This window comes from Notamacropus eugenii, chromosome 3 (genome assembly GCF_028372415.1).
Source record: "Notamacropus eugenii isolate mMacEug1 chromosome 3, mMacEug1.pri_v2, whole genome shotgun sequence".
In the NCBI taxonomy this organism is placed as follows: Eukaryota; Metazoa; Chordata; class Mammalia; order Diprotodontia; family Macropodidae; genus Notamacropus; species Notamacropus eugenii.
This window is the reverse complement of record NC_092874.1, coordinates 109213466-109240150: the sequence shown is the minus strand read 5'-3', so window position 1 is coordinate 109240150 and position 26685 is coordinate 109213466. Positions and strand designations below refer to the sequence as shown.

Genomic DNA, 26685 nt, shown 5'->3' with positions numbered 1-26685 from the left:
AGGGTTAATATGAAACTATGGACTAGAAGAGGGATAGACTAATGATAGGAAAACAAGAAGATATAATAATCTAGGGGAAAAAGAGATGAAGACTTGGACCAGGGTAGTCACTGTGGGAGTGGAGAGCAAGAGATAAATGTAAGTAATATCATGAAAAGAGAATGGACAGGGCTTAGCAAATGATTTCATGTGGGATGAGGAAGAGGGAAAAGTCAAAGACTGAAGAACCTAGTGATCTTTCCACTCTGTGCCTTTGGTTATGAGGAAGCAAAAACAGAGAATTCATAATTAGGAGGCATATTTGGGGAAAAGACAATGAATTCCACTTTGGACATGTTGAGCATGAGCTACCTATGGTCCACTCAAGAGAAGACATCCAGGGGTAGTTGTTAAGACCTTGAAAGTTGATAATAGTTTTTATCATGTTACCCATTAACATTCAACGCCTTAGTAAAAAGAGAGAATAATAGGGTAATTTCAGGCATGGTTGCAAGACAATGAGTAAGGTAGTTATAGGGAGAGTGGCCTTTTCAATTAAATTATCTATTACATAGGCTACTAGCCCTAATCCCAGTAGTTTGACACTACTGAATCCTGATAATAGGTGGTATGTGAGTAGGTGTATGATTTATACCTATATATTTAAACTTGTTTGTTTGAATTAAGCAAAATGGGTTGGGGGAAACTACCACATGGTGCCTAGCAGTCAATTGGATTTACTTTGTAACTCTTGAAACAATTATTTTGGTGCCAGAAATGGGTGTGGGTGAGAGAATATTGGCTTTCTGGGACTCTGGGGGTTAGCCAAGGATAGCTATGTGGGTCCTCATAAAGTTAAACCAGGACATGCAAAAATGTTGATCAAAGAAACTCTAATGCGCTTGTGACAATCAAAACACCACTAGGAAGACAACCACCAAGGAACACAAGTAGGAAGAACAATTAAATTGTAGGGACAGGAAGGTAGTGACTGCTACCAGTTACTTGAGGGAGCAGCAGCCTCTTCCCTCTGAGGTTTCCTTTAGGCAGCCACAAAAACGGGGCTCCTCAGAACCACAGGACTACTGATCCTAAACTATGGCTTGGAGTGGATTCTCTGAATAGGAAGGAGAGCAAGAGAGCATAAGTTCTTCAAGACAGTTAAGGTAGTTCTAGGAGTATGATGTGACTAGATGGTTTAAAACAGTTACTGATGCTCCTTTTCTCTTTTCGTTTTTTACATTGCTTCTACACATGCACACAGATTCTCATAAACAAATCCACACATTGGCCTCATCTGCAAAAGTGTGCCTCATTCTGCAACTATAGTCCACCACCTCTAAACCAAGAGACAGAAGACATACTTCACCATTGACTTTCTGAAAGCATAACTGATTCCTCACTGCATTTTAATGTTTTTTCCTGTAGATCTGTGTCTGTAATCTACTACATTTCATGTGTTCTTAGGGAAATTGTGTTCCAGGTGTCAGAAAATACCAGGAAGTCTGGGAAATGACGAATTTATGTCACAAGCTTAGTGACAGCTCTGTCTTAGACTACACCTTATGAATCTTTCCTTAGTTCCTGGTATATCCCTGGGTTAGAGGTTGTGGGACCTTGACACTATTCATGTGGCACCTGATCATACCTTAGCCTTTTCTATTTCTTCAATAGTTGTCCCAAACCAGTGCAATAATTTGGCTAATTGTATTAGGAAGCTGCCTGTTCTCATATGTGTTATATTGGCACGTGATCCCTCTGACAAAGCAAGGCAGTGAATAACATATACCAAACTGTGATTTTTGTAGGCAAACATCACCCAACTGTTTTATTATTAGTTTACCTTGGCAATACCTCTCTATTATGTAATTATGTGGTATTTCAGACCCATATTTACCTCCATCCCACACAAACCTTATGTTACCAACTGCCATATTGAGAAGGGACAAACTCTCTTAATTCTTCCTGAACATAAGAAAATTCTCATGGGAGATCTGCCACAAACCAAGTTCAAATAGCAGAATCAAAAGGTGAGAGAGTTGGGTGTGGTTAGGGCATGGGGAAAAGGATTATGAAGTTAGTGAAGTGACAAGAATGAGGCAGGCAACAAAGGAGAGCCATGGGGAGACTTCCTAGTGGGTTCTCAATTAGCAGTCAAACAGGCTAAAGTAGACACTCCCCCAGTGAGAGGGAAAAAGGAGTGTATAGATCAGAAATAAGAGAAAGAACTGAGAAAAGTCAAAGCTGTTTCACTGGAAGGAATCAAGTTCAGATCTGAGTAAGGAATGCCATGGATTAAAATAAACTTTTTGGACATAGTTCAAGAAAATTTCTGGCCTGCTAGGTCATACCTCTCAGAAAAGAACAGGAAGCTTGGAGTTCTCATGGCTACAGGCAAAGAAGAATGTTGACTGAGAAAAGAAAGATGAATGAATAGAACAGGATTTTGTTTTTAAATGCTCAGCAACCATATTACCAAGTCAACGACTATTTACCTCCCATCTCCCCTTTCTCCTCTCCATGGAGTTGTTGCTGAGATAGGCAGTGAAGAAATACTTCAAAGGTAAATTAAAATTTACCTTTCCCCACAGAGTAGTTTTTACTCTGGATTTTCTAATTTTTGTTACCAGTACCATCATTTTTCCCAGTTACCATGGCTTGAAATTTCAAAATTTTCCTTAACTACTCTCTTCCTATCTAGTCCTCCATATCCAAACAGTCACCAAACCTTGCTGATTCTTCCTTAGGGATGTCCCTCCCTTTGTATTTCTACTGCTAATACCTGAGAAGAGGAAGAAAAGGAGAAAAAGGACCAAAGGAGGGTATAGAAGTTAGTTGAAAGAACTGGGAATGGTTAGTCTGGAGAAGAGAAATCCTTAGAGGCACAAGACAGCTGTCTTTAAATATTTGAAAGGTGTTAACGTGGGAAAGGGATACTATTTGTTCTACTTTGCCCCAGAGGGAAGAACTAAATACATTGGGTGAAAGTTAGAAAGTGGCATCTTCAGATTTGATGTCAGGAAAAAAACAACACAACTTGTCAACAACTGGAATTGTTCAAAAGTCGGGTAGGCCACCTTAGGAAGTATTGGCCTCTACCCTCACCAAGACTCTTTCTTTTCTTTTTTTGTTTCCTTTCCTTTTCTATTCTTTTCTTAAATACTTCTGTGTTTTAAAACTGAGTGACCCCCTGTTGAGATGTTTTCGAGAGAATTCTCATTTAGATATTGATTGGATTAGATGGCCGCCAAGATCCCTTCTGATTCTGTGATCTCATAGCACTTACTGTAACACTTATAATCATTTGGTACATAATTAATGTCATCTGGTATTATTACTTAAATTTTTGTATACATTTATATACAACAACCATCCTTTTACTCCTCAGGGAAAGGTGAGGAATAGAGACCAGACTAGTAATTTCGTTTATCAGGGAAATTGTCTTTTTACTACTATATAATTTTCTTTTCTCTTATTATAAATTATAGTATCAGAATGTAGGGGGGGGCAATCACTGTAGGGTTTGAGGGCACTGGAGTGAGTTATTAAAAAAACAAAACCAAACCTTGCGGATCTTGGCAAAGTTGGTTACCTGAGTCTGGTAATAAAAATAGCTAGCATTTATATATCACTTTGCAAAATACTTTGCATGTTTTCTTATTTGATCCTCACAACAACCCTATGAGGTAAGGGTATTATTAGTGCCATTTTACAGATGGGGAAACTAAGGTGAAGATAGGCTAAGAACAGGGTCACACAGTAAGTTATCTGAGGCAGGATTAGAATTCTATTTCTGACTCTAAGTTCAGCATTCACTTTGTTACCTAGCTATTCCCAATTATGGGGCTCAGAGATCAGCCATGTTAGATTTGTAAAGGAGTCAAGAACTAGAGAAGATCCTTGAGTTCCAATGGAACTCTGAATAACGATATAAGAAGAAATGAGAGTGACCACATCAATGTGGAGTGGGGGCAGCTGTGATTTCTGATCCTTTTTTCCCTGAAGTTTTTAACAGAATGGTAACTAGAGTAGGGTCACAGGGTATTATCCCTAGCTTACCATGATGGCAGCAGGAGTCAGGGCTGATCCTCCAGCATGCCGTCTCTCAATATTACAATCTTCCATTAACCTTGTACTGTGCAACCCCTCCCCCCCTGCTTGCCTCAGTTTTCTCATCTGTAAAATGAGCTGGAGAAGGAAATGGCAAACCATGTCAGTATCTTTGCCAAGAAAACCCCAAATGGGGTCACAAAGAGTCAGGCATGATTGGAAACAACTCAACAATAACAGGGAGATTCAGGGCAGGCCTTACTAATGGAATATAGTCAAAGAGAACACATTAGCTTTGGGGCTTTAGGTTGGTTATAACAAGAGTACAGTGGACTGACTGTAGAAGGAAGCTTTCTCCCCCCTCTTTCTGTGGAAGACGAGGAGGCTAGGGAATTACCTGAGCTCCAGAGACTCAGACAAGGGAAGAGGCAACTTGTGTGTCTCTCCTCTATGAAGTATGTAAGCCAATTAAGAGCAGTCAACCTAGCAACAGGCATGGATATTTTTAATGATGAGACTCATACTTGTCATGAGAATCTCCCCTCTGGAGATTTCTGATCCAAAAGGGCCAGTTCTGTCTAAGTTGGAGCCCTAGACTGTGTTAAGCAGAATTAATAGAATTTTGAGAAAGGAATCAATCGGTGCAGGACTGGTTCTTTTAAACTCCAGCTTCATATTTCGTTATTTGCATCTCAATATATGTATCTTTTCTTATCCTGTTATATGGCAATCTTCTGGGGAGAAGGGATTATGTGTGAATTATTTTTACATCTTCCTCAGTACACCACTCAGACTGGCACATTGTAGTTTAGTAGATGGAGCTGTTGGAAGCAATCAGACGAATCAGTGAACGGAATGCTGGGCCTGCAGTCAGGAAGACCTGAGTTCCAGTCTGGCCCCAGCCACTTACTAGCTGTGTCACCCTGTGCAGATCACTTAACCTCTGTTTGCCTTAATCCACTGGAGAAGGAAATAGCAATCCATTCCAGTATCTTTGCCAATAAAACCCTGTGGACAGTATTGGCGCAATATATTCCACAGGGTCATGAGTCAGACATGACAACAAGATGTTACTAGTAGGTGTTCAATAAATATATGTTAAATTTTTGCTATTTCATTTCCTGTAACTACCTCAAAGAGTTTAGTTTGATTGTTGATTTGTTTTAGGAAAGAAATTTATTTTTTAAAGCAACCAATTGCTTGGATCAAGGGTGTAAATCTGATTTCCTTTGTTCCTGGTGGAGACTTACCAACCACATATCCTAAATAGCACAACTACCATCTGGTGGCAGGCGACTGAATTGCAGGCAGAAGGAATTGATTGACTTATAGATGGATGCAACCCTAAAAGCGTGTATTCTTATCTTAGGGTCTGGGAATTTGTTTTTTTGTTTTCCCTAGTATTTTGAAATGTATTTCGGTCTAACTGGTTTCCTTTGTAGTTCTAATTATTTTATTTTATGCGTTTAAAAACATTCTGAGAAGGGGAGGCTTCACAAACTTAAGGACTTCTGCTCTAGACAAGATTTGGATAGCTGGAAAGAAAAATGAGGGCGTCTCAAGGAAGAAAAATAACATTAGCGAAGGCGCAGAGGCAGGCATCACCGTGATGTTTGTGGGGCAGTGAGAAAGCCAGCCTGATAAGAAGTATTTGTTGGAAACAGGAGTACTTGAAATCATAATTGACATTTATATTGTACTGTGAGATTTACAGCACTTTGCATACGTCATCTCATTTGGGTCCAAGTTGTGGAGGGCCTTGAGGAGTTTAACCATGATGTCACAGGAAATGGGAATGATGTCACAGGAAAGAGGCTTGGTGATAGAGGAAATGGGGAGCCATTTAAGATATCTGAGCAGTAGAGTAATATGATAATAGTGTCTGAGGAAGATTAATGTAGAAATATCCTATCACATAGGAGTCAGAAAAACCTGCTTCACCAAAACCCAAGCTTACTACACATGATAGGCCATAGAGTGCCAAAGCAAAAAAAAAAAATTACTGTATAGAAAAATGGTAATAGAAAATGTCTTCAAAAATACTCTTCAGATCAATAGCGTAGATAGAAATGCTAAGACTCTTGGAAAATCAATTGACAAACATCATAATTGTCCATGATATGCCAGGCATCGTGCTATGCACTGGAGATACAAATACAAAAGGCACACTTTAGTATCTGTCCTCAGACATTAGATTTTCTCTAAGGTCCCTTCCAGGTCTAAATCTGTGATTCTGAGACAGCCCATTCTAGCTTTAGACAGCTTCAATTGATATGAGCTATTTAATGAACAGCCATGGCCTGCTTTTGCTTAGTGATGGCCAAACAGCCATCAATGCCATCTTCTACCTAATGAGTCCACCAGACTAAGATGGCAGGGTGCAGCCAAGGTCTAGGTAGGAGTGTCTCATCAATTATGCCACTGTTGGGCATCAGGACTTGAATGGATGAGCAGGTCGCTGGAGATGCATAGAGATGACAAGGGCTGCCCTGACCATACTCTCGTATGCTACATGCCCACAGTAATAAAATGACTTCATCTTCAAGTGATGTTTAAGCGTTAAGCTCCTAAAGAATGAGGATACTTGCAAGGAGCTATTGAAAAACATCTCAGCAGATGTGTTGGAGAAGAGAGCTTTAAGTAGCAATTTAAATAATGGGTGAATGGCTCTCTAAATTGTCATCTCCAGAAAGCCCTCAGTGTCTAGCACTTTTAGCTTTTAAAACAAGAAATACTTTGAGAATTACAGATCAAAAGTTAGTGAGCAATACTAACTTGTTTTTGAAACTTATTGGAGTCTTTTCCTTGATCTGCAGAACTAGAACTAGTTGCTTAAATTATCAATAGCATGTACCAAAAGATGTGCAGATGGACCATCCAATCAGTCCTTAATATGCCTTCAAAGACTGTGTAGGCATTGATTCAGACATCCATGGCAGCCCCAGGAGGTGGAGCTGGGAGAGACAGAGGGGAATTCTGTAGAGGTTGTACTCACATCTTAACATCTTAATAAAACAGGTCATTCTCACTTGGGGAGGCCTCATTCTGAGTATTTCTGTGCAAAGGGAAATACAGTTATCATTTCCATGTTGCAGGGGTTAGTGAAACAGTCTGGAAATTTTCCTCAATCTGGAAAATCCACATAAAATTTTTTGGCTCTCCTTTTGTACTGGAGAAGTCTGAATTTTTTCTTTTTCTTTTATGGGGTGTTTACAGTACCTTACTGTAATATTTTTGTTGATATTATACAATACTACACACACAATTTATGCATTTCTGAGTTTCTGAACTTTTTCTGTGTCATCTACTGGCCTTTATGTGTCATCTATAGCTTCTGCAAAACTCCCCCAAAATTCCCATTTGATTTCTTATGCCGACCTGCGATATATGAAAACCGCGATGGAGAAAATTGTGATATGGAAGAGATAACTGTATACAAATTCTGATTTCCTACATCATATCACTTGCTTTGTCTTTGTCTCCTCACACTGGCTAAAGACTTTATACTGTGAGAGGCAGGGGTTGGGGGCAGGGAGACCCCTGCATGTATCTAGTCTTCCCTTTACCCCTTTCTCTCCTCTCTTCCTGTCCTAGGAGATCCAGATTAGAATGCATGTGCCCTCCTTTTCTCTTCTCCCTTCTCCTGAATGCGAACAGGACAGGACGACACTGATATAAGTTGAAGAAGCTATATTGGCTTGGGAAAACTTAGTTAAAGTTGGGGAGATAAGAGTTTGCAGCCTTCCAATTAGTCCTTAGTAGCAAAAAAAGAGAAGGCAGGGCAGCTAGGCTGTGGGAGTGGGAAGGCAAAGCTAAATCAGTATCTCCAAGGAAAATACGGGCATCTTTTCCATATAGCCAGCACTGAAAGGCAAAGATTATGAGGGTTTCCATCTCTAGTTTGGATACTAGATTGATCTTCACCACTGTTTTCAGATAGCAAGGAAATGGAAGGGGCAAAGAGGAGAGAATGAGTAAAATGGTACAGTTGTTCTGGTCTTAGATTCTACGACCTATTTTTACTCTTTTGCAATACCTTCTCCCTGGCAAGGGCAATTAAGAGGGCATGTGGCATGTACATTCCTTGGGCTATATTGTGCATATCCATGGTTATTATGGCATGTTGCCTACAGATCCTGGCCATGTCAGAGAATTCCACCAGGGAAATGGTGGATAATGGTCGAAGTGTCCCAAGTGCTGCATACTGCATGTCTGAACCAGCAACCCCAGACAGACCCCCTGACTTCTGTCATTGGTTTCATCACCCTAATGACCACAGGAATAGCCATTCTCAAATCCTGACAAGGGTATAAGAAAATAAAATTGTGTTTATCTACTCATTAGCCATTCCCATCCTCTTCCACACTTGGACTAGTGACTTTGTACTTTAAGGAGTTTCTAACCCGAACCTCATGACCATGGGCTGGTGGGATCTGCCATAATCCTTTCAAACCTTAGATTGCAAACCCATAAATTGGGAGAATTTCTTCTATACCCCACGGTGGAAGGTGAAGTCCTTTAAAGCATAGCTAGCCCACTGAGATGAGAAGACTTTTGGTACCTTCTGAAATCTTTGAGGAAGTTACTACTGCTGACTGAGAGATAATGGCCCCACTCTGCCAGTTTACCCCCTGGCTTTAGAGAACATTGGGCTGTTCTCCAAACTATTCATTACATTGAAGAGTGGTCTACACAGGTAGCCATAACTCTGACTTGAACACCGTGTAGTCAGGGCTGCTTGTCCTGGGGACTTGTCTAGTGACAAAACCTAACAAGACCACCCATGTTTAGAAAAGCCAGCAACTACTTCTCACCCATTGCTTGTCATTCCTTCAGTGAACCTATTGTCTCAGCATGAATCTGGTCTTTGTTTTTTGGTGGGATTTTGCCTTTATGAGACAAGTTTCTTTTTCAGCTATGGGGGAACTGCCTTCTCTTACCTTGAGGAGGGAAACTTACATTACCAAGTTCTTGGTCAGAGACTACAGTTAGTGGCCCAGCACTAGGTCAACATGTCCTCTCTGTTCCCCTGAAAGTGGGGTCCTATTCAGGGGAGTGCTGGTAAATGCGTAGTAGTAAACCTAAGCAGGATATACTTGGAAGTTAAATCTGTATTACTAACATTTTCTCTGTCACTTTCTTAAGTCTGCACAATCAACGAAACAAGAACTCAAGCCCTGATTGGTTGTTTGCCAATTTTTGATGTATAAGTGCTCACACTGAAAATTTAGCAATGGATTCTTGAATGACTGGCTCCCTCCAGCACACCCTTGGTCCTACTGTAAGAACCTGCTCATTGGCATTGTTTGAGTCTTTAGGGGCTTGTCTTATGTTAGTCAAATGAAGCATTAGCAGATTCTAGGTTGGTGATGAATGCCGTTTTGTGGACTGATACATGAGGTATAAGGACCTGAGACTGTTCCAAGGGAAGAAGAAACCAGCCCCTAATGACAGTTCTAGGTCCTAAAGTTATTTCTTGTGATACATTCCAAAAGGCTTTTTTCTTGCAATGAAAAACATTGAGAAAATAGCTACAAAATTTCAAAGAATTCACTATAGGAAATTAAAAAAAACTAGCTGGTAAATATCATAGAATTTCCATGCATCACTGGTGAACTCCTGGCCAGAAGTACCCTGGATTGATGTTCAAGAGCCAACATACATTCCCAGAATAATAACGAGGTCTTAAACTGCAGTACAAGGGACATTATCTTTCCTCCATCCTAGATACAGAAAAAAAAAGTAGCAAATGGTATCAGGACCCCAAAATTGTTTTCATTGATCTTGAACAACCATTCAACAATGTTAATGCCTCTAAGCTCCCACAGCTACTAAGAATATCTACCATCCCTAAAAGTTCACCAAGATACTAAGACTATTCCATGATCAAGCCTGGCCTAGAGAAGTAGAAGGATACTTTATGATCTGATCTGAAGATAAAAAACCTCCCTCCTTTTCCCTGCTCCAAGCCAAAGAGCTATTGTGATATACTTCAAAGAGCAAGGAACCACGAGTTGGGAAACCTGGGTTCTGTTCTGGATAGTCTCTCACTAGTTCTGTGATATTAGGCAAACCATATTACCTAGGCAGGAGTGAGGAACCTGCAGCCTCCAGGCCACATGTGGCCTTTGACTGAATCCTCTAGGATTTGTTCTGTGAAGTTTGGATTTGGTCAAAGGGCCTCACTTGAGGACCTAGAGGGCCATGTGTGGCCTTGAGGCTGCAGCTTTCCCACCCCTGATTTTAGAGTATATCTAGGTTGAATTAAGGTTCCTCCTGGATTGTAACACTATGATTATTCCCATGATCAGCTTACCACAGAACTTGGATTTCTCACCATGAGAACTCCAGGAACTGTACATGTGCTGCATGAAAGGTAATATATTAACCCATCAGTTTCTATTGGTGTGGTACAAATTAGTTTTATCAGATTACTTACTTGTTACTGAGCAATAGGCAGGGTCCTAAGGAGATGGAATACAGGAGGCAGGTGCCAATTTAGGAAGGATAGGGAGTCAGAAAAGCCTTCTCCACAGAACCTTGTGTGGAAAAGGCAAGTTCAAGTTGAGTAGCCAAAATGGGTGAGGGGCCCCAGACAGCTCAGAGTTAGCACAAAGGCCCTGGGCACCCAGGAATAGGGCTATTCATAGCAGGGAGGAAGATGTGTTGAAAGGGGTGGTGAGGAGTGTTTAAGACACATTTTTCCTGGTTCGCAGTCTTGCTTTGGGCTGTCCTAGTACATATCGTAGTTAATTACACGTTTGAATGAATACACGGTCCTGCTGCTATAACTGGTCATCTCACAGAGGTGGTGCCTTAACTTGTTCTTTCCCCATCATCAGTGGAGGAAAGCTGGAGGTCAGGTGAAAAATTCAGTGTTGTTCAGTCTAGCCTATATAGCCACATTCAAGAATGAAAGAACTTGGGAACTAGTCTAGAGATACTTTTAGACACCTGAGAGACTTCTGGCTCAGATTAAGGTCATCATACAAAGCCATGGAGATAATCATTGTAAAATTCAAGCATGATGAAATGGATAGAGGACTCAGTTTAGAGTTGAGTGAGCTGGGATTAGATCTCAACTTGTCTACTCACTCTTTATGTGATCTTGGACAAGTCCCTTCCCCTCTCAGTGACTAGTTTCTTGCCTGTAAAATGAGTGGCTTGTACTAGATGATTTTCAAGGCACCTACCATTTCTAAATCTTATGATCACCAGCAAGTGACCTTGGACCAGGGGTGTGCTGGTAAATGTTTAACAACCAGTTCTGGGCAGGGGGTGGGGGGAGGAGAAATGCATGTACAACATGCCTTTAAGTTTAATCTGCACAGTTAACATCTTCTCTATCATTTTCTTAAGCCTAAACAGTGAATAATATAAGTCAAGCCCTGATTTGTAGCATTTGCCAATTTCCAAAGTATAGATGCTCCCATTGGACATTTAACGATTAGCTTTGTCAAGCCAATACAAGCCAGACCCAGTACACTACTCTCTTGGATCCTTCCAAGAACCAATTAAGTGTTACAAAGTTCTGCCAGGCTCTTGGGGAGCACCTCAGGATCCTCTCTTCTGCTGATCGCCTACCAGCCTAGGCATTCATGGCTGCATGTGCAGATGTGGATGTTGCATTGCTGCTGCCTCCCAGAAGAGCTATGTAAATATTTATTGACAGGACAGTCATCAAGAGAATAGAGAGAGATGCTGATTCATTGCCTTACCCTGAAACCCTTTCTTTTCCCTCCCCTTCCTTCCTCTTTAGAAGGAGGGAGACATTCTGACACCACATCTTGGAACAAAGTTGGCTTGACGTAGTCTTGTTTGTCTGTTTCCGCCTTGATGGCAGACTGCCGTTCTGGTAACTGCTGACTGAACTTGGAGGCACTCTTTCCTTCAGAGGGGCTTCCCAACCTGCCTATCCCCCAACCTCCAACAGCAACCCATCTATGATCTCTCTTCTGCTGAGGGTGAGGAACGATGGAATTCCTGGAACTCTTTAAATTGGAAGTGAATGGCACCACGGTGGCAGTGACTCTGGTACTGGTCCTCTTAGCCCTTCTGAAATGGTAAGTAGAGTCAATAAGTAAGTGACTGTTCACTAGGGTATGTACATTTTCAAAAGTGCTATGTGGTACAGTAGAAAACGAGATGGATTTTGAGTTGGAGAAACTAGCTTTGATTCACGACTCTTCCACGTACTGCTCATATGACTATAGTCAAGTCACTTATCCTCTCTAGACCTCAACTATTTCCTCATCTGTAAAATGGACTAGCTGGCTTCTGAGGTACCTTCTAGCTTTGGGTCTGTGATCCCCCATGAACCTTGCTGGTGCTGATGTGGTTTATGTGAGGTTATTTCAGGGTTTTCCCTCAACCTAGTGGAAGTTAAGGATTTATGTAGCCCCTGAATCAAACGCAAATGGCTGGGTTAACCTTTTGCTCATTTCCTCAGTACTAAGTAGTAGTAGAAACAAATTGTGATTAAGAGGCTTGTAAATAATAAATTTGGAAGAGAAGCAAAAAGATACAAGCTGGAACAACAAGCTGGCTAGGAGTAGCCTCTTTTGAACCATTGTATTTTCTCACTTCTTGCTTCTCAGGGGCCTCTCCCTATTTTGGTTCCTCAAGCCATACTCCCCCTCATTTCAAGCTTTTAAAAACAATTGATGATTCAGGAAAAGCATAGGCTGAGTTCCCCCTTTTTAGTTTAGAAGAGGTACAGATGTGATCTCTACCCATCTATGGGCAAAGTGGTTCATTAAACCTTCGGAGGCTGTATCAGAAGTGGGAGACTGCTCTCACCACAGCAGCTCTTCAGGTGCCTCTCATAGGGCTTGTATGCCCAGCAGCTAAGGGGAGCTTAAAGAACTAATTCAGAGTTAGCGCTTAACTCTGCAGTTAGCCCTTCTTAGATTTTCAGACTGAAGATTTCATGAAACTCTAAATGGAGACATTATAACTCCGTTAGGCTAAACTCACTAAATCCAATCCAATTCAGTCCAATTCAATATGACAAGAACTTATTAAGTACCTTCTATAAGTGAGACACCATGTTTTGCCTTGGGGACAGATACAAAGTCAAACCAACAGAAACAGTTTCTGTCCTCAAGGTGCTTATATTCTACAGAGGGAATAAAATACATAAACAGGTATCTGTCTATCTATGGTTATTTGGTTCTCCCCCACCTTCCAACATTTGTATGTGTGTATACACACATACACACAAAATTTGTGCACATATATACATGTGCACACATGTGTATACATATATGTGTATGTATGCACACATATATGTATGTGTGTGTGTATGTATAATTTAAAGAGGAAGGAGAGCGCTGTAATGACTAAGGAGATGGGGAAGTCTTGCCATAGAAGATGGCACATAATCAGAACCCTGAAAGAAGTTAGAAATTCTAAGAAATGAAGATAAGGAGAGAGGATGTTCTAGACATGGGGAGAAGGGAACATTTGTTCAAAGGCACACAACAAAAGGGAAGATGAACTGTAGTATATGGGGGAACAGCTAGTAGGTCAGTTTGTTAGGAGCAAGTAGTTCACAAAGAGGAGCTCTTAAAGTGTTGCTCATGGCAGGATTCCACATGATCCAGGAACTGGTTTCATGGTACTAATATTTTAACCCCTTTAGGCTTCCTTTAGATTTCTCAACTGTGAAGTCAGGGGGTTGGGTTAGATGACCGTTAGCTTCCCTCCTATCTCTAAACTGATAATCTAAAGTTAAAATCTTGTCTGTTGGTCTACAAGTTCCTTGAGAGCAGGAATGATTTTCTTTTCACCTTTGTATTCCTAGCACTTTGCACAGTCTTTGGCATGTAGCTGATGCCCAGTAAATGCTTATTGATTAGATTCTATCCAGGGGTGGGGAATCTGCAACCTTGAGGCGACATGTGGCCTTCTAGGTCCTCCTCAACTGTGGCCTTCTGTTTGGATCCAAACTTCACAGAACAAATCCCCTTCATAAAAGGATTTGTTCTGTAAAAGTTGAACTCAGTCAAAAGGCCACATCCAAGGACCTAGAAGGCCACCCCTGCTCTATCCTTTCATCTTTGACATGAATAACAAAATACTGAAGTGCAAGGAAAGTGAGCCTTTACCAGTTAAATCAGCATAACTAGGTTAATCATAATCATGGTATTACCAACAATACTACCAATAAAATAGTGGGGGGAGTTATACATTTGTAATCAGTCATCAAGGTGAGGTAATGAAGCCAGGTTCAGAGGTATGGAGACAGGTATAAGGAGCTGTAGAATGAGGCTGAGATAAGGTCAGGACCAGAGGGGGTGGGGGTCGAGTCTGGTTGCCAAAACAAAGACAGTAACATAGGTTAGAGGCATTACCTGGGATTCAACAATGGTCAAGCTCAACATTTCAAACAGAAAAGTGCTCTAGGAACAAGTAAACTGCAGGACAAAGTTGGTGGGGCCTCCTCCCCTGTACTTGGGTTATAAGTGAACTCTGGTTAGCACAGCCTACCTTTACAGAATATGGACAGTACTTTGGCTAGCTAATAAAAAAGAATAGATATCAGTTCACACCAAGTTGTCCTGTTCATTTTGGTGAGGTATTTCATATCCATTTTTGGCAGAGAAAAGGAACCAGTAGTAAAACTCAAACGTCTCTCTGCAAATGCTCAAAATCTAAGCAACAAACTTGAGGAACAAGAAGTCCAAATACAAGTTGGCCACTGGACCTCATCAGGATCACTGAGACTTGGTGGGATGAAGCCTATGACTAGACTCTGGCTTAGGATGGGTATACCTTATTCAGAAAAAATAGGATAGCTAAAGGAGGGAGGGCCTCATTGCATACTAAGAAGCTTTACTCATGGGAGGAGATCCAGGAAAAAGAGGTGGGGCAGAGATGACCAAAAGTGAAGGCAATGGAGGCAGCACCAGAATTGATTTTATTATTGGAATATGCTACAGATCCTATGAATTAGAAAGAGGAAATAAATGATGAGTTTGGAAAGCAAATCACAAGCCTGGAACAAAAGCAGTGATGGAGAACTTCAATTATCCAGGTAGAGGACACAAAGTAGCAAAGTGGATAGAGTATGAATTCTGCCTCAGATGCTTCCCAGTTGTGTGGCACTGGGGAAGTCACATAACCTCTCCTAGCCTCAGTTTCCCCATTTGTAAAATGGGGATAATAATAACACAGCACATAGAGTCAGAGGATCAAATGAGATAATGTATGTAAAACAATTTGCAAAGCTTAAAGTGCTATATAAATGCTAGCTATTATTATTTTCTATGAAAGCTCACTCTTTCTCTGCGTGTATGTGTGTGTTTATGGCCACATTCATATGTGATAGAAGCAGAGCAGCTAATAACTTCTCGCTTGCCTTAGTAATAATTTCATCTTTCAAGAGGTAAAGAAACCAACATAGAGAAATTCTTCTCCAGATCTGATTCTTATTAATAGGGAAGAGCTGGTTGCTAGGATAGAAATCATGAGAAACCTGAGATATAGTGACCACTCCTTTCTTGAATTTGTTATAAGGAAGAAATTCAAGTCTAGTCTGACACATACCCTACATTCTGGAAAAGCAGATTTTAAGGGTTTCAGAGGAAAATGAGGCAGTATCGCATGGATTGAAATTCTACAGAGGAAGTTGACCCAGGAGGGATAGAACATCTTCAAGGATGAAATTTCAGAGGGTGAATGTGAGCATGACATGGTCAATAAAAATAATATTAGAAGTGCTAAAGCTCAGAATGAGCTAAAGTTGGTGAGGCTGAAGCCAAGGTCAACAAAAGGGATTTTTAAAAGCTCTATAGAAAGAAAAAGGAGGGGGAAAGGGGGGAAAGGAGCTTGGGTGGATGGGACAGTGATAACTAATAACAGAGAGAAGGAATTGCTGCTCAATTCTGACTTTGCTTCTGTTTCTCTGCCAAGGAGAGTCATCTTGGTTATACATAAAAAATTATAAAATCCTAGACTCCCCAGGGACCCTAGAGGTCATTTCACCCAATCCTATTATGTGTGAGATTGAATGTTGAGGGAAAGGAAAAGTAGAGATAGTCAAAGATGCATAAAGGTTTCCAGCACAGATGATTAGTTGAATGGTGATGAAACTTACAGAAATAGGAACATTAATAGAGATGTAGTTTGGGGAGAAAAATAATGAGTTTGGTTTCAGGTGTGACATGCATGTGGAGATATCAGGCAGCCAGTCAGAAGTTCAGAACTAAGTCTCTTTGGATAGCATTTTTTTTCACTAACGACCACCCAGAATCCCCTTCATTCCTGGCAGACAACCTTGTTGTTGGGTTGTTTCAGTCATATCTGATGCCATGTGAGCCCACTTTGGGGTTTTCTTGGCAAACATACTGGAGTGGTTTGCCATTTCCCTCTTCAGCTCATTTGACAGATCAAGAAGCTGAGGCAAACAGGGTGAAGTGACTTGCCCAGGATCACACAGCTGGTAAGTGTCTGAGGCCAGATTTTAACTCATGAAGAGGAGTCTACCCTATTCCAAGCCTAGTGCTCTATCCACTGTGTCACCTAGCTGTCGCCTAGATAATGATAATGATGATGATGAAAAGGAGGAGTAGGATAACTCATGTTTCTGTGGTATTTTAGAGTTTATGATACACTTTTTCCTTTTTTCCCCAAATTTAATTTCTTTTCAGTTTTCAACAATCACTTCCATAAGTTCCAAATTTTCTCCCCCTCTTTCCCCAAGAAGGCATACAGTCTTATATGGGCTCTACACATACACTCTTATTAAACACATTTTCACATTAGTCATGTTGCATAGAAGAATTAAAATGAATGGCAGAAGTATGATACCCTTTTCTTACAACCCTTCAAGGTAGATAATACAAACTTATTATCTCTATTGTATATTTGGGTGAACTGAGACTTACAGATTTAGAGCTAGGTCATCTAGTCTCTACCCTGTCTCATTCGTACAGATGAAACTACTGATGCCCAAGGACATTCATTGAATTGCCCAAAGTCATATTGATAGTCAGTGACACAGCCAGGGTTGGAACTCAGGTCCTCTGACTCCAAATCAAGTATTCTCCCTACCAGAGGCACAGAAAAGCTAGTGGGAAAACAACTGACCTGGGATTCAAGAGTCCTGCATTCAAGTCCTGGCTCTGACATTTACTAATCTCATGACCCGGGTTGTTTAGTCATTTTAGTCACGTCTGACTTTTCATGACCCCATTTTTTTATTTTTGGCAAAGATACTAGAGTGGTTTGCCTTTCCTTCTCCAGTTCATTTTTTTACAGGTGAGGAAACTGAGGCAACAGGGTTAAGTGACTTGCCCAGGGTCACACAGCTAGTAAATATCTGAGGCAGGATTTGAATTCAGGAAGACTCATCTTCTGAGTCCAGGCCTGGTGCTCTATGCATTATAGCACCACCTAGGGGCCCCCATAACTCTGGGCAAATCATTTAACCTCTCTGGACCTTGGTTTCCTCATTTCTAAAAGATCTCATTTGTAAAAAACCTCATAGGTTTGTGGGGAATAAAATATTTTATAAATTGTAAAACAATGTAAAAATGTGTTGCATCTATCTGCTAAGCGGTTTTATTTCAGTATTTATTCTACAGTTCTGCTATCACCCTCTCTTTCTAATTCTCCTTTCCTGAAAGAGTCACGCCTACATGTCTGGCATAAATTAAGCTTCTGTCTAGGTCTCTTTGTCACCTTTTCCCTACTTCCTTATGCCTATTATAAACCTTCCTCCATTTCTTGACACTGACCCTTTCAGTACCAGACCCCCCTCCCCAAGCCAGTGCTATAATATATGTGAACGCTGACTATCATGAAAGGTATTGAATGGAAGCCTAGACTTGGACTTTATCTTTGAGGCAGTGGGGAGCCACTGAAGATTTTTATCTATCTTTTAGGAAGACTGATATTCAAGAAGACTAAGAAGTGTTTGAAGAAGATTAATTTGGTAGCAGTAGGTAGGATGGGTTGGAAGGAATAGAAACCAGAGATGAGAATGCCAGTTAAGAAGTGATAAAGACATGAAATTCAATTGCAGGATCATAGAATTTTTAGCCACTTAGGAATTTAGGAGATCATTTATCTTAAATAATTCTCACTCAAGGCAGAATTTGTTTTGGCATCACAACCATTTCCAGATATGCCTTGCCATGAGCTCTCCCTTTCAAAAAAGAAAAACAGCTAACCAAAACCAATGGCCAGAGGGTATGCAACATTCTGTAATGGTAGCTCTCCACCTAGCCAACAAAAAGAGGATAGTGTATTTCATTGTCTGCTCTAGAGAAATATCATTGGTCATTTGGACTGGCTTTCTTTCAGTGTTCTTTTTAGTTACTTTTTAAAAAATATAGTCATTGTGCGTATTGTTTTCCTGGTTCAGCTTATGTTGCTGTCTCCAGCAACTCATACAAACTTTTCTATGTGTCTCTGAATTCCTTATCATAACAATTTCTTACAGCACAATAATATTGCATTATGTTCATATACCATAATTTGTTCAATCATTCCTAATTGATGAGAATCCATTCATTTTGTTTCTGGTTTTTTTTGCTACCACAAAAAGTACAACTATGAATACTTTGGTGTATGTGGGACCTTTCTGTCTTTGACCTTCTTATGGGTATATGCTCAGAGTTGAATTTTAAGGTATATGGGGTTTTCTGACTTTTCCAAAGTATTTTCTGGAGCATAAACTCCTCATCTTACAAATAAAGAAACTGAGGTCAAGAGGGCTTAAATGACTAGCCCAAGTTGGTGGAACTGAGAAATGGGAGTGAAAATGGTAAAGAGAAGTGACTGTATGAGGAGACAATAACAACGAAAAATCCATAGAACTTCTCTTCCTCACTCTGTCCGTCAGAACCTTCTATTCTCTTCTCCTTTGCTCTGGTTGCTAAAGAAGGGTCCGTTGCTGAAGTTAGTCTACTAGTGCTTTTGATCAGGCTTTACCCAGAATACTCTCCCTGGTCAACTCTGCCTACTGACTTCCCAGGTTTCCTTTAAGTCCCAATTAAAATTTCATCCTTACAGAAAACCTCTTCAAACTCCTGTTAATTCTACTGTCTTCCCTTTGTTAATTATTTCCTACTTATCCTGTATATAGTTCACTTTGTATGTACATGTTTCACATTGTCCCCTCCATTAGATGGTAAGCTCATTGAGGCCAGCACTGCTTTTTGCTTTTTGTATCCCTAGAACTTAGCACAGCCTGGCCCTTGGTGTGGGTCAGTTATTTCTGTTATGCCTAGCTCTTTGTGACCCCATTTGGGATTTTTCTTGAGAAAAATACTGGAATGGCTTGCCATTTACTTCTCCAGTTTATTTTTCAGATGAGGAAACTGAGGCAAACAGGGTTAAGTGACTTGCCCATGGTCACACAGTTATCAAGTGTCTGAAGCTGGATTTGAACTCAGGTCTTCTTGACTCTAGGCCCAGAACTCTCTACTGTATCACCTAGGTTCCCTAGTAAGTACTTAGTAGATGCTTAGTAAATGTTTATTAATTGATTGAGTAATTCCATGGCCTTCCATCTTATCTGGGAGCTTTTCTTCTCACTCCCTTACCTTCCCATCCTTTTGCTCTCTCATTATCTACTAACTCTTTTTCTGCTTCTTATAATCAATGAAATAAATGAAAGAATATTTTAGTGCTTACTATGTACCAAGTGATACGCTAAACACTAGGGACACAAATAGAAAAAAACTAGGCAGTCCTGCTCTCAAGCAGTTCCCACTCCAGTTGAGGGAGACAACACATAAAAAGAAAGTTCATTATGGGTCATAGAGTTCTTCTTCTTATAAATGTTATTTCATTTTTTCTAATAACATGTAAAGACAATCTTGAACATTAGTTTTAAAAAAAAATTTGAGTTCCAAATTTTTTTCCTCTCTCTCCTCTCAGTCCTTATAAGTGTAAGCAATTTGATACAGGTTATGTATGTGAAATCATGTAAAACATATTTCCATATTAGTCATGTTGTGAGAGAAGAAACAGACGAAAAGAAAAAAAAAATGAAAAAAAGTAAAGTGAAAAGAACACACTTCCATCTGCATTCAGACTACACCAGTTCTTTCTGTGGATGTGAATAGCATTTTCCATCTTGAGTCCTTTGAAACTGACCTGGATCACTGTATTACTTAGAAGAGCTAAGTTACTCATAGCTGATCATCGCACAATGTTGCTATTACTGTGAACCATGTTCTCCTGGCTCTGCTCACATCACTTTGTACCAGTTCACATAAATCTTTCTAGGTTTTGGTCAGGGATATATTCTTAACCAAATAAGGGATAGAGACAATTAAAAAAGATCATTTTGATTACATGAAATTAAAATATTTCTGTATAAACAAAATTTAATGTATTTAGTTTAAGAAGGGAAGTGATCATATGGGGGAAAAATCTTTGTGTAATATTTCTCTGCTAAAGATTTGGTATCCAAAATATACAGATAACTAACATATACATATATGTGTGGGGACAACTAGATGCCAAAGGGATAGAGTGCTAGACCTAGAGACCATAACAACTGAGTTCAAATCTGACCTCAGACACTTACTAGCTGTATGACCCTGAGTTAAGTCACTTAACCCTGTTTGCCTCAGTTTCCTCATCTGTAAAATGAGTTGGAAAAGGAAATGGCAAACCACTCCAGTATTTTTGCCAAGAAAAATCCAAAAGAGGTCACGAAGAGTCAGATACCACTGAAAATGACTAAAAACAACAACATTTATGTCATATGTATATGTGTGTGTGACCAAAAGCCATTTCCCTACTGAGAAATTGTGTGGCAGATGATCAAAAGATATGAACAGTCTTCAAAAGAATTGCAAAACCATTAACAACTTTATGAAAGAATCCACCAAACACTTAAAAAGAGAAATGCAAATCATAACAGTCCTGAAGTTTGGCGAAGATAACAAAAGGTAGGAATAGTCAACGTTGGGATTGTTTTGGTGGTAGAACTATGAAATAATACAACATTTTCTAAAGCAATTTAGAATTATGCAAGTAAAGTGACTAAAATATCTGCATCCTTCTACCCACAGATTGTTCAACTAGGCATACATTCCAAGGACATTATTGATAAAAAGAAAGTCCTCTTATACACCAAAATATTTAAAGCAACACTTTTTGTGGTAGCAAAGAACTGGAAACAAAGTAGATGGCCATTGTTTGGAGAATGGCTAAACAAACCATGGTACATGAACATAATGAAATATTGCTGGGCTGTAAGAAATGATGAACCTGATGAATGCAGAGAAGTATGGGACGTTGCATGAACTGATATAGAATGAAGTAGGCAGGATCAATAACACACCATACAAAATGACTAAATGACAACAATGTAAATGGAAAGAACACACAAGAAATCAATAAAAAATGCAAAATTTAAAAGAACAAGCATGGCTACAATAAAAGAAATATGAGAAGATACTTCCTCCCTCCCATTTCTTTGTAGAGATAGGAAGTGCACAATTGTGGAATGTGTACATATCTTCAGATGTTTTTGAAGTATTGATTGGTATTTTTCCTTTTTTGAAAAATTTTTTCTTTATTATATGAGACAACTGTCTGGGAGAGGGAAAGGGAGGGATACAGGGAAAAATTTAAGTAATATAAAAATAAATATATCAATAAAATTTGTCTTTAAAAAAAGTCAGCTGCAGGGAGGATGGGAAAATCTCAGAATCCTAAGAATGCAGTGAGAGGCAGGCACAAGATCCAGGAATCCTTTGGTTAAATCACTTGGACACATTATTATGGAAGAGGTTCAAAGGGAATAGAACTAAGGATGATGACAAAGCCTCAAAGACTTTAGGAAGTAGTGGCAAGGCAGTTGGTAAAACCATGTGGTCTTCCATCAGACTGAAAGAAATAGAGTTAGTGACTCACAGCTCATCCAAGCCATTTGTACAATCAAGCAACTGTGCTGACAGGGAGATGAAATTAAGAAGACCCCCAGTGATAGTAAGTCTCTTGTCTAGCCGACTAAGATGGGTTCTGGAAAATGACAAAGGGGAGCATACCAAGTCTCCTCCATCCTTAAAAAAGACCTTTCACTTAATCTTATCATCCACTCCAGTAATAGTCTTAAATCTCCTTTTCACAGTCAAATTAAAAAAAACAACAACTATGCTCATTACTTTTATTTCCTTATTTCCCATTTCTAACCTGACCATTCAACTAGAACTAGACTCTCTAACGTTACCAACACTTTCTTAATTGCTAAATTTGATGACTTTTTTTTTAAAGGTTCCGTACTATTTGATTTCTCTGTAGTTTTTGACGCAGTTGATCACCACTTTTTCAATATACTTTCTATTCCATCTCTATTCTGATCATTGCTATGCCTTATTTACTGAAGCACTTTTTATGCTGGCCAAATTACTAATGGGTAATTGGTGGGTTATGTACTGGTTCAGGTCCAGAAATCTATTCTCTGTGTCTCTTTTGGGATGTTTGAAATCATTTTCATGCATACAACATTCTGTGCCTTATCACAACCTTTCTCTCTCTCCCTTTAAGTATAGATATCCCCTAAGGCTTTGTCTTGTGCCTTCCTATCTATATATAGTCTTTCTTTTGGTGACTTTATAAACTCCCACAGTTTAATTCTCACCACTATGCAGGTTACTCTCAAATCTACGTATCAAGACCTAATCTCCCTCCTGATTTGCAAGGCTTCATGTCCAGCGGTCGGCTGAACATCTCCATTTGGATGTCCCATCACTATCTCAAATTCAATATATTTGTTAACAGAATTAATAACAGCTGAACAGAACTATTTATCTTCACCATCACCACCAACAAAAGCAATCCTTCCCTTCCTCTAAATTTCCAAGTTTCTATTGAGATCACCATCATTTTTCCAGTCACTCAGATTTATAGCTTTGGAATCAATCTATAGTCTGCACATTCCCTCATCTCCTTTATCCAAAATCACTTGCCAAATCTTGGCAATTCTACCTGCATAACATATTTACTATCAGTTCTCTTTCCCCGCCCCCAACTGATGCAATCAATACTTTAGTTCAGACCCTCATCACCTTTCACCTGAACTACCTAATTGGTCTTCCTGTTTCTAATCTTTTTCCAACCACCATGAAAAAAATTCTTTTCCTAAACTACAAATCTGCCCATGTTGCCTTTGTCCAAAAATTTTCAGTGGCTCCCTGTTGTCTCTGGGACAAATTTCAAACTTCTCATCTTGATCCTTAAAGTCATCCAGAGTCTAGCTCTAAGCTATCTTTCTGGACTTATTTCCTATTACTCACCTTCCCATGCTTTATATTCTAGTGAAAGTGACCTAATAACTTTCCTCTAAAGTTGGTATCTCCATCTTCCAACTCCAGGGTTTTACAATAACTTTCTCCTATATCTGCAATGTACTCTTTCCTCATCTTTGTCTCTTGCTATCCTTTGCGTCGTTTGAAGCTTATCATCTACTCAAAGTCTTCCTGAGTCCCCTTGTTTATAAATGTTCTCTCCTAAAATTATTACTGTTACTTTTTATTTATCTGTACATGAAGAGCAGTAGGCAGAATTACAGATAGAGAACTGGACTTTGAATCAGAAGTACCTGTGTTCAGATCTTGCCTCTGATACTTCCTAGTTATGTGACTATGGGTATATCATTTAATTTATCTGTTCCAAAGTTTCTTATCATGTTTAAGGTGGTGATAATGCCTATAATGTCTAGAATACTCACCTTATGGTTGCATGTGTGTGTGTGTCAATTTCCAATTTACTTACATGTTCTAGGATATTTATCAGCTTCAAAAAAGACGGGAGAAAAGATCCACTGAAACATGACTATATGTTCATATATCAGTATATCCTAAGGAAGGAATTGGATAATATAGAAGAAAAAAATGAGATAAAACTAGATACAAAAGTTTGTCTTTTTTGGATTCCCCTAGTTATTTACCAATATGAGAGGAGCTGAATGACCTGTTTTCCCTGTAAACCTCCTTTCTTTTTCTATATTTTATTTCCCCCAATTACATGTTAAAATAATTTTTTAACATTTGGTTTTTAAAATTTTGAGTTCCAAATTCTATCCCTCCCTCTCCTCTCATCTCCCTGAGACAGTAAGCAATTAACACATATGGATTATATATGTGCAATCATGTAAAACATTTCTATATTAGTTATTTTGTATAAGAAGACTTGAATGAAAGAAAAAGAATGAAAAAAAGGGAAAAATAGCATATTTCAGTCTGTATTCAAACAACATTAGTTCTTTCTCTGGAGGCAGATACTTCTCTGGAAGTATACTTCGTCATTAGTCCATTGGAACTGTCTTGGATCATTGTGTTACTGAGAATGGCTAAGTCATTCACAGGTGATCATCACACAATATTGCTATTACTGTATACAATGGTCCCTTGGTTCAGCTCAAAGTGAAGTCACTTTGCATCATTAGTTCATGTAAGTCTTTCCAGGTTTTTCTGAAATCATCCTGCTTGTCATTTCTTATAACACAATAATATTCCATTGCAATCCTTAACTTCACAGCTTGGTTAGCCATTCCCTAATTGATGAGCATCCCTTCAATTTCTAATTCTTAACCACCATAAAAACAGTTGCTATAAATTTTTTTTTGTACAAATAGGTCCCTTTCCTTTTTAAAAAAATTTTGGGGGTGGAGCCAAGATGGCGGAGTAGAAAGACGCACATACACATAGCTCCGAACCCACAACCCATAGAACATCTACAAAAAAAGTAACTCACGGCAAATTCTGCACCCAGAGACCACAGAACATTGGAGCGAGGGAGATTTCTGTTCCAGAGAGACCTGCAAACCTCTCGCAAAAGGTCCTTTGCACCGCGGACTGGGCGCCGGGACTGGGAGTTGAGTACAGCCCTGCCGCGGCCCCGGCACCGAGAGGAAAAGATCCAAGCGGGCGTCAGGGACAGAATCTCCAGCGGTCGCGTGGGTCCCTCCACCCACAGGTGACGGGGGTCGGTGAGAGGGTCTCTTTGGAGGGTCGAGAGGGGTGTGGGGTGCCCCCATAACTCAGGCCCCCTCGGGAGGCAGCAGCGGAGGCGGGAGCAGATCAGGGCTCCCCAAGCAGGCAGGAGCCCGGATCCATTGTTGAAGGTCTCTGCATAAACCCCCTGAGGGAACTGAGCCCGAGAGGCGGCCCTGCCCCCACCTGAGCACCTGAACTTAATCTCACACTGAATAGCAGCCCTGCCCCCTCCCAAAGCCCTGAGGCTGGGAAGCAGCATTTAAATCTCAGACCCCAAGCTCTGGCTGGGAGGATCTGGAGGCGAGGTGGGGGTGGAGAGGACACTCAGAAGTCAAGTCACTGGCTGGGAAAATGCCTAGAAAAGGGAAAAAAAATAAGACTATAGAAGGTTACTTTCTTGGTGAACAGGCATTTCCTCCCTTCCTTTCTGATGAGGAAGAACAATGCTTACCATCAGGCAAAGACACAGAAGTCAAGGCTTCTGTATCCCAGCCCACTCAATGGGCTCAGGCCATGGAAGCGCTCAAAAAGGATTTTGAAAATCAAGTTAGAGAGGTGAAGGAAAAACTGGGAAGAGAAATGAGTGACATGCAAGCAAAGCATGAAAAACAAGTAAACACCCTGCTAAAGGAGACCCAAAAAAATGCTGAAGAAAATAACACCTTGAAAAATAGGCTAACTCAATTGGCAAAAGAGGTTCAAGAAGCCAATGAGGAGAAGAATGCTTTCAAAAGCAGAATTAGCCAAATGGAAAAGGAGATTCAAAAGCTCACTGAAGAAAATAATTCTTTCAAAATTAGAATGGAACAGATGGAGGCTAATGACTTTATGAGAAACCAAGAAATCACAAAGCAAAACCAAAAGAATGAAAAAATGGAAGATAATGTGAAATATCTCATTGGAAAAACAACTGACCTTGAGAATAGATCCAGGAGAGACAATTTAAAAATTATGGGACTACCTGAAAGCCAGGATCAAAAAAAAAAAAGAGCCTAGACATCATCTTTCATGAAATTATCAAGGAAAACTGCCCTGAGATTCTAGAACCAGAAGGCAAAATAAGTATTCAAGGAATCCACAGAACACCGCCTGAAAGAGATCCAAAAAGAGAAACTCCTAGGAACATTGTGGCCAAATTCCAGAGTTCCCAGATCAAGGAGAAAATATTTCAAGCAGCTAGAAAGAAACAATTCAAGTATTGTGGAAATACAATCAGGATAACACAAGATCTAGCAGCTTCCACATTAAGGGATCGAAGGGCGTGGAATAGGATATTCCAGAAGTCAAAGGAACTAGGACTAAAACCAAGAATCACCTACCCAGCAAAACTGAGTATAATACTTCAGGGGAAAAATTGGTCTTTCAATGAAATAGAGGACTTTCAAGCATTCTTGATGAAAAGACCAGAGCTGAAAAGAAAATTTGGCTTTCAAACACAAGAATGAAGAGAAGCATGAAAAAGTAAATAGCAAAGAGAAGTCATAAGGGACTTATAAAAGTTGAACTGTTTACATTCCTACATGGAAAGACAATATTTGTAACTCTTGAAACTATTCAGCATCTGGGTACAGGGTGGGATAACACACACACACATGCACATGCACACGCACACACACATAGAGACAGAGTGCACAGAGTGAACTGAAGAGGAGGGGATCATATCTTAAAAAAAAATGAAATTAAGCAGTGA

General features: G+C 39.9%; 1 protein-coding gene across 2 annotated transcripts in view; it reads left to right on the top strand.

Moving 5' to 3' along the window:
• TBXAS1 (thromboxane A synthase 1) overlaps positions 1-26685 on the top strand; it is a 252187-nt gene that overhangs the window by 5192 nt on the left and 220310 nt on the right. The window contains exon 2 of one of the 2 annotated variants that reach the window (XM_072652586.1): positions 11873-12092. In XM_072652586.1, the coding sequence (XP_072508687.1) occupies positions 12004-12092 (89 nt within the window). In that variant the 5' untranslated portion in view covers positions 11873-12003. Of the gene's footprint in view, positions 1-11787; positions 12093-26685 lie in introns of those variants that run through there. The other variant, XM_072652585.1, reaches the window with a different exon arrangement.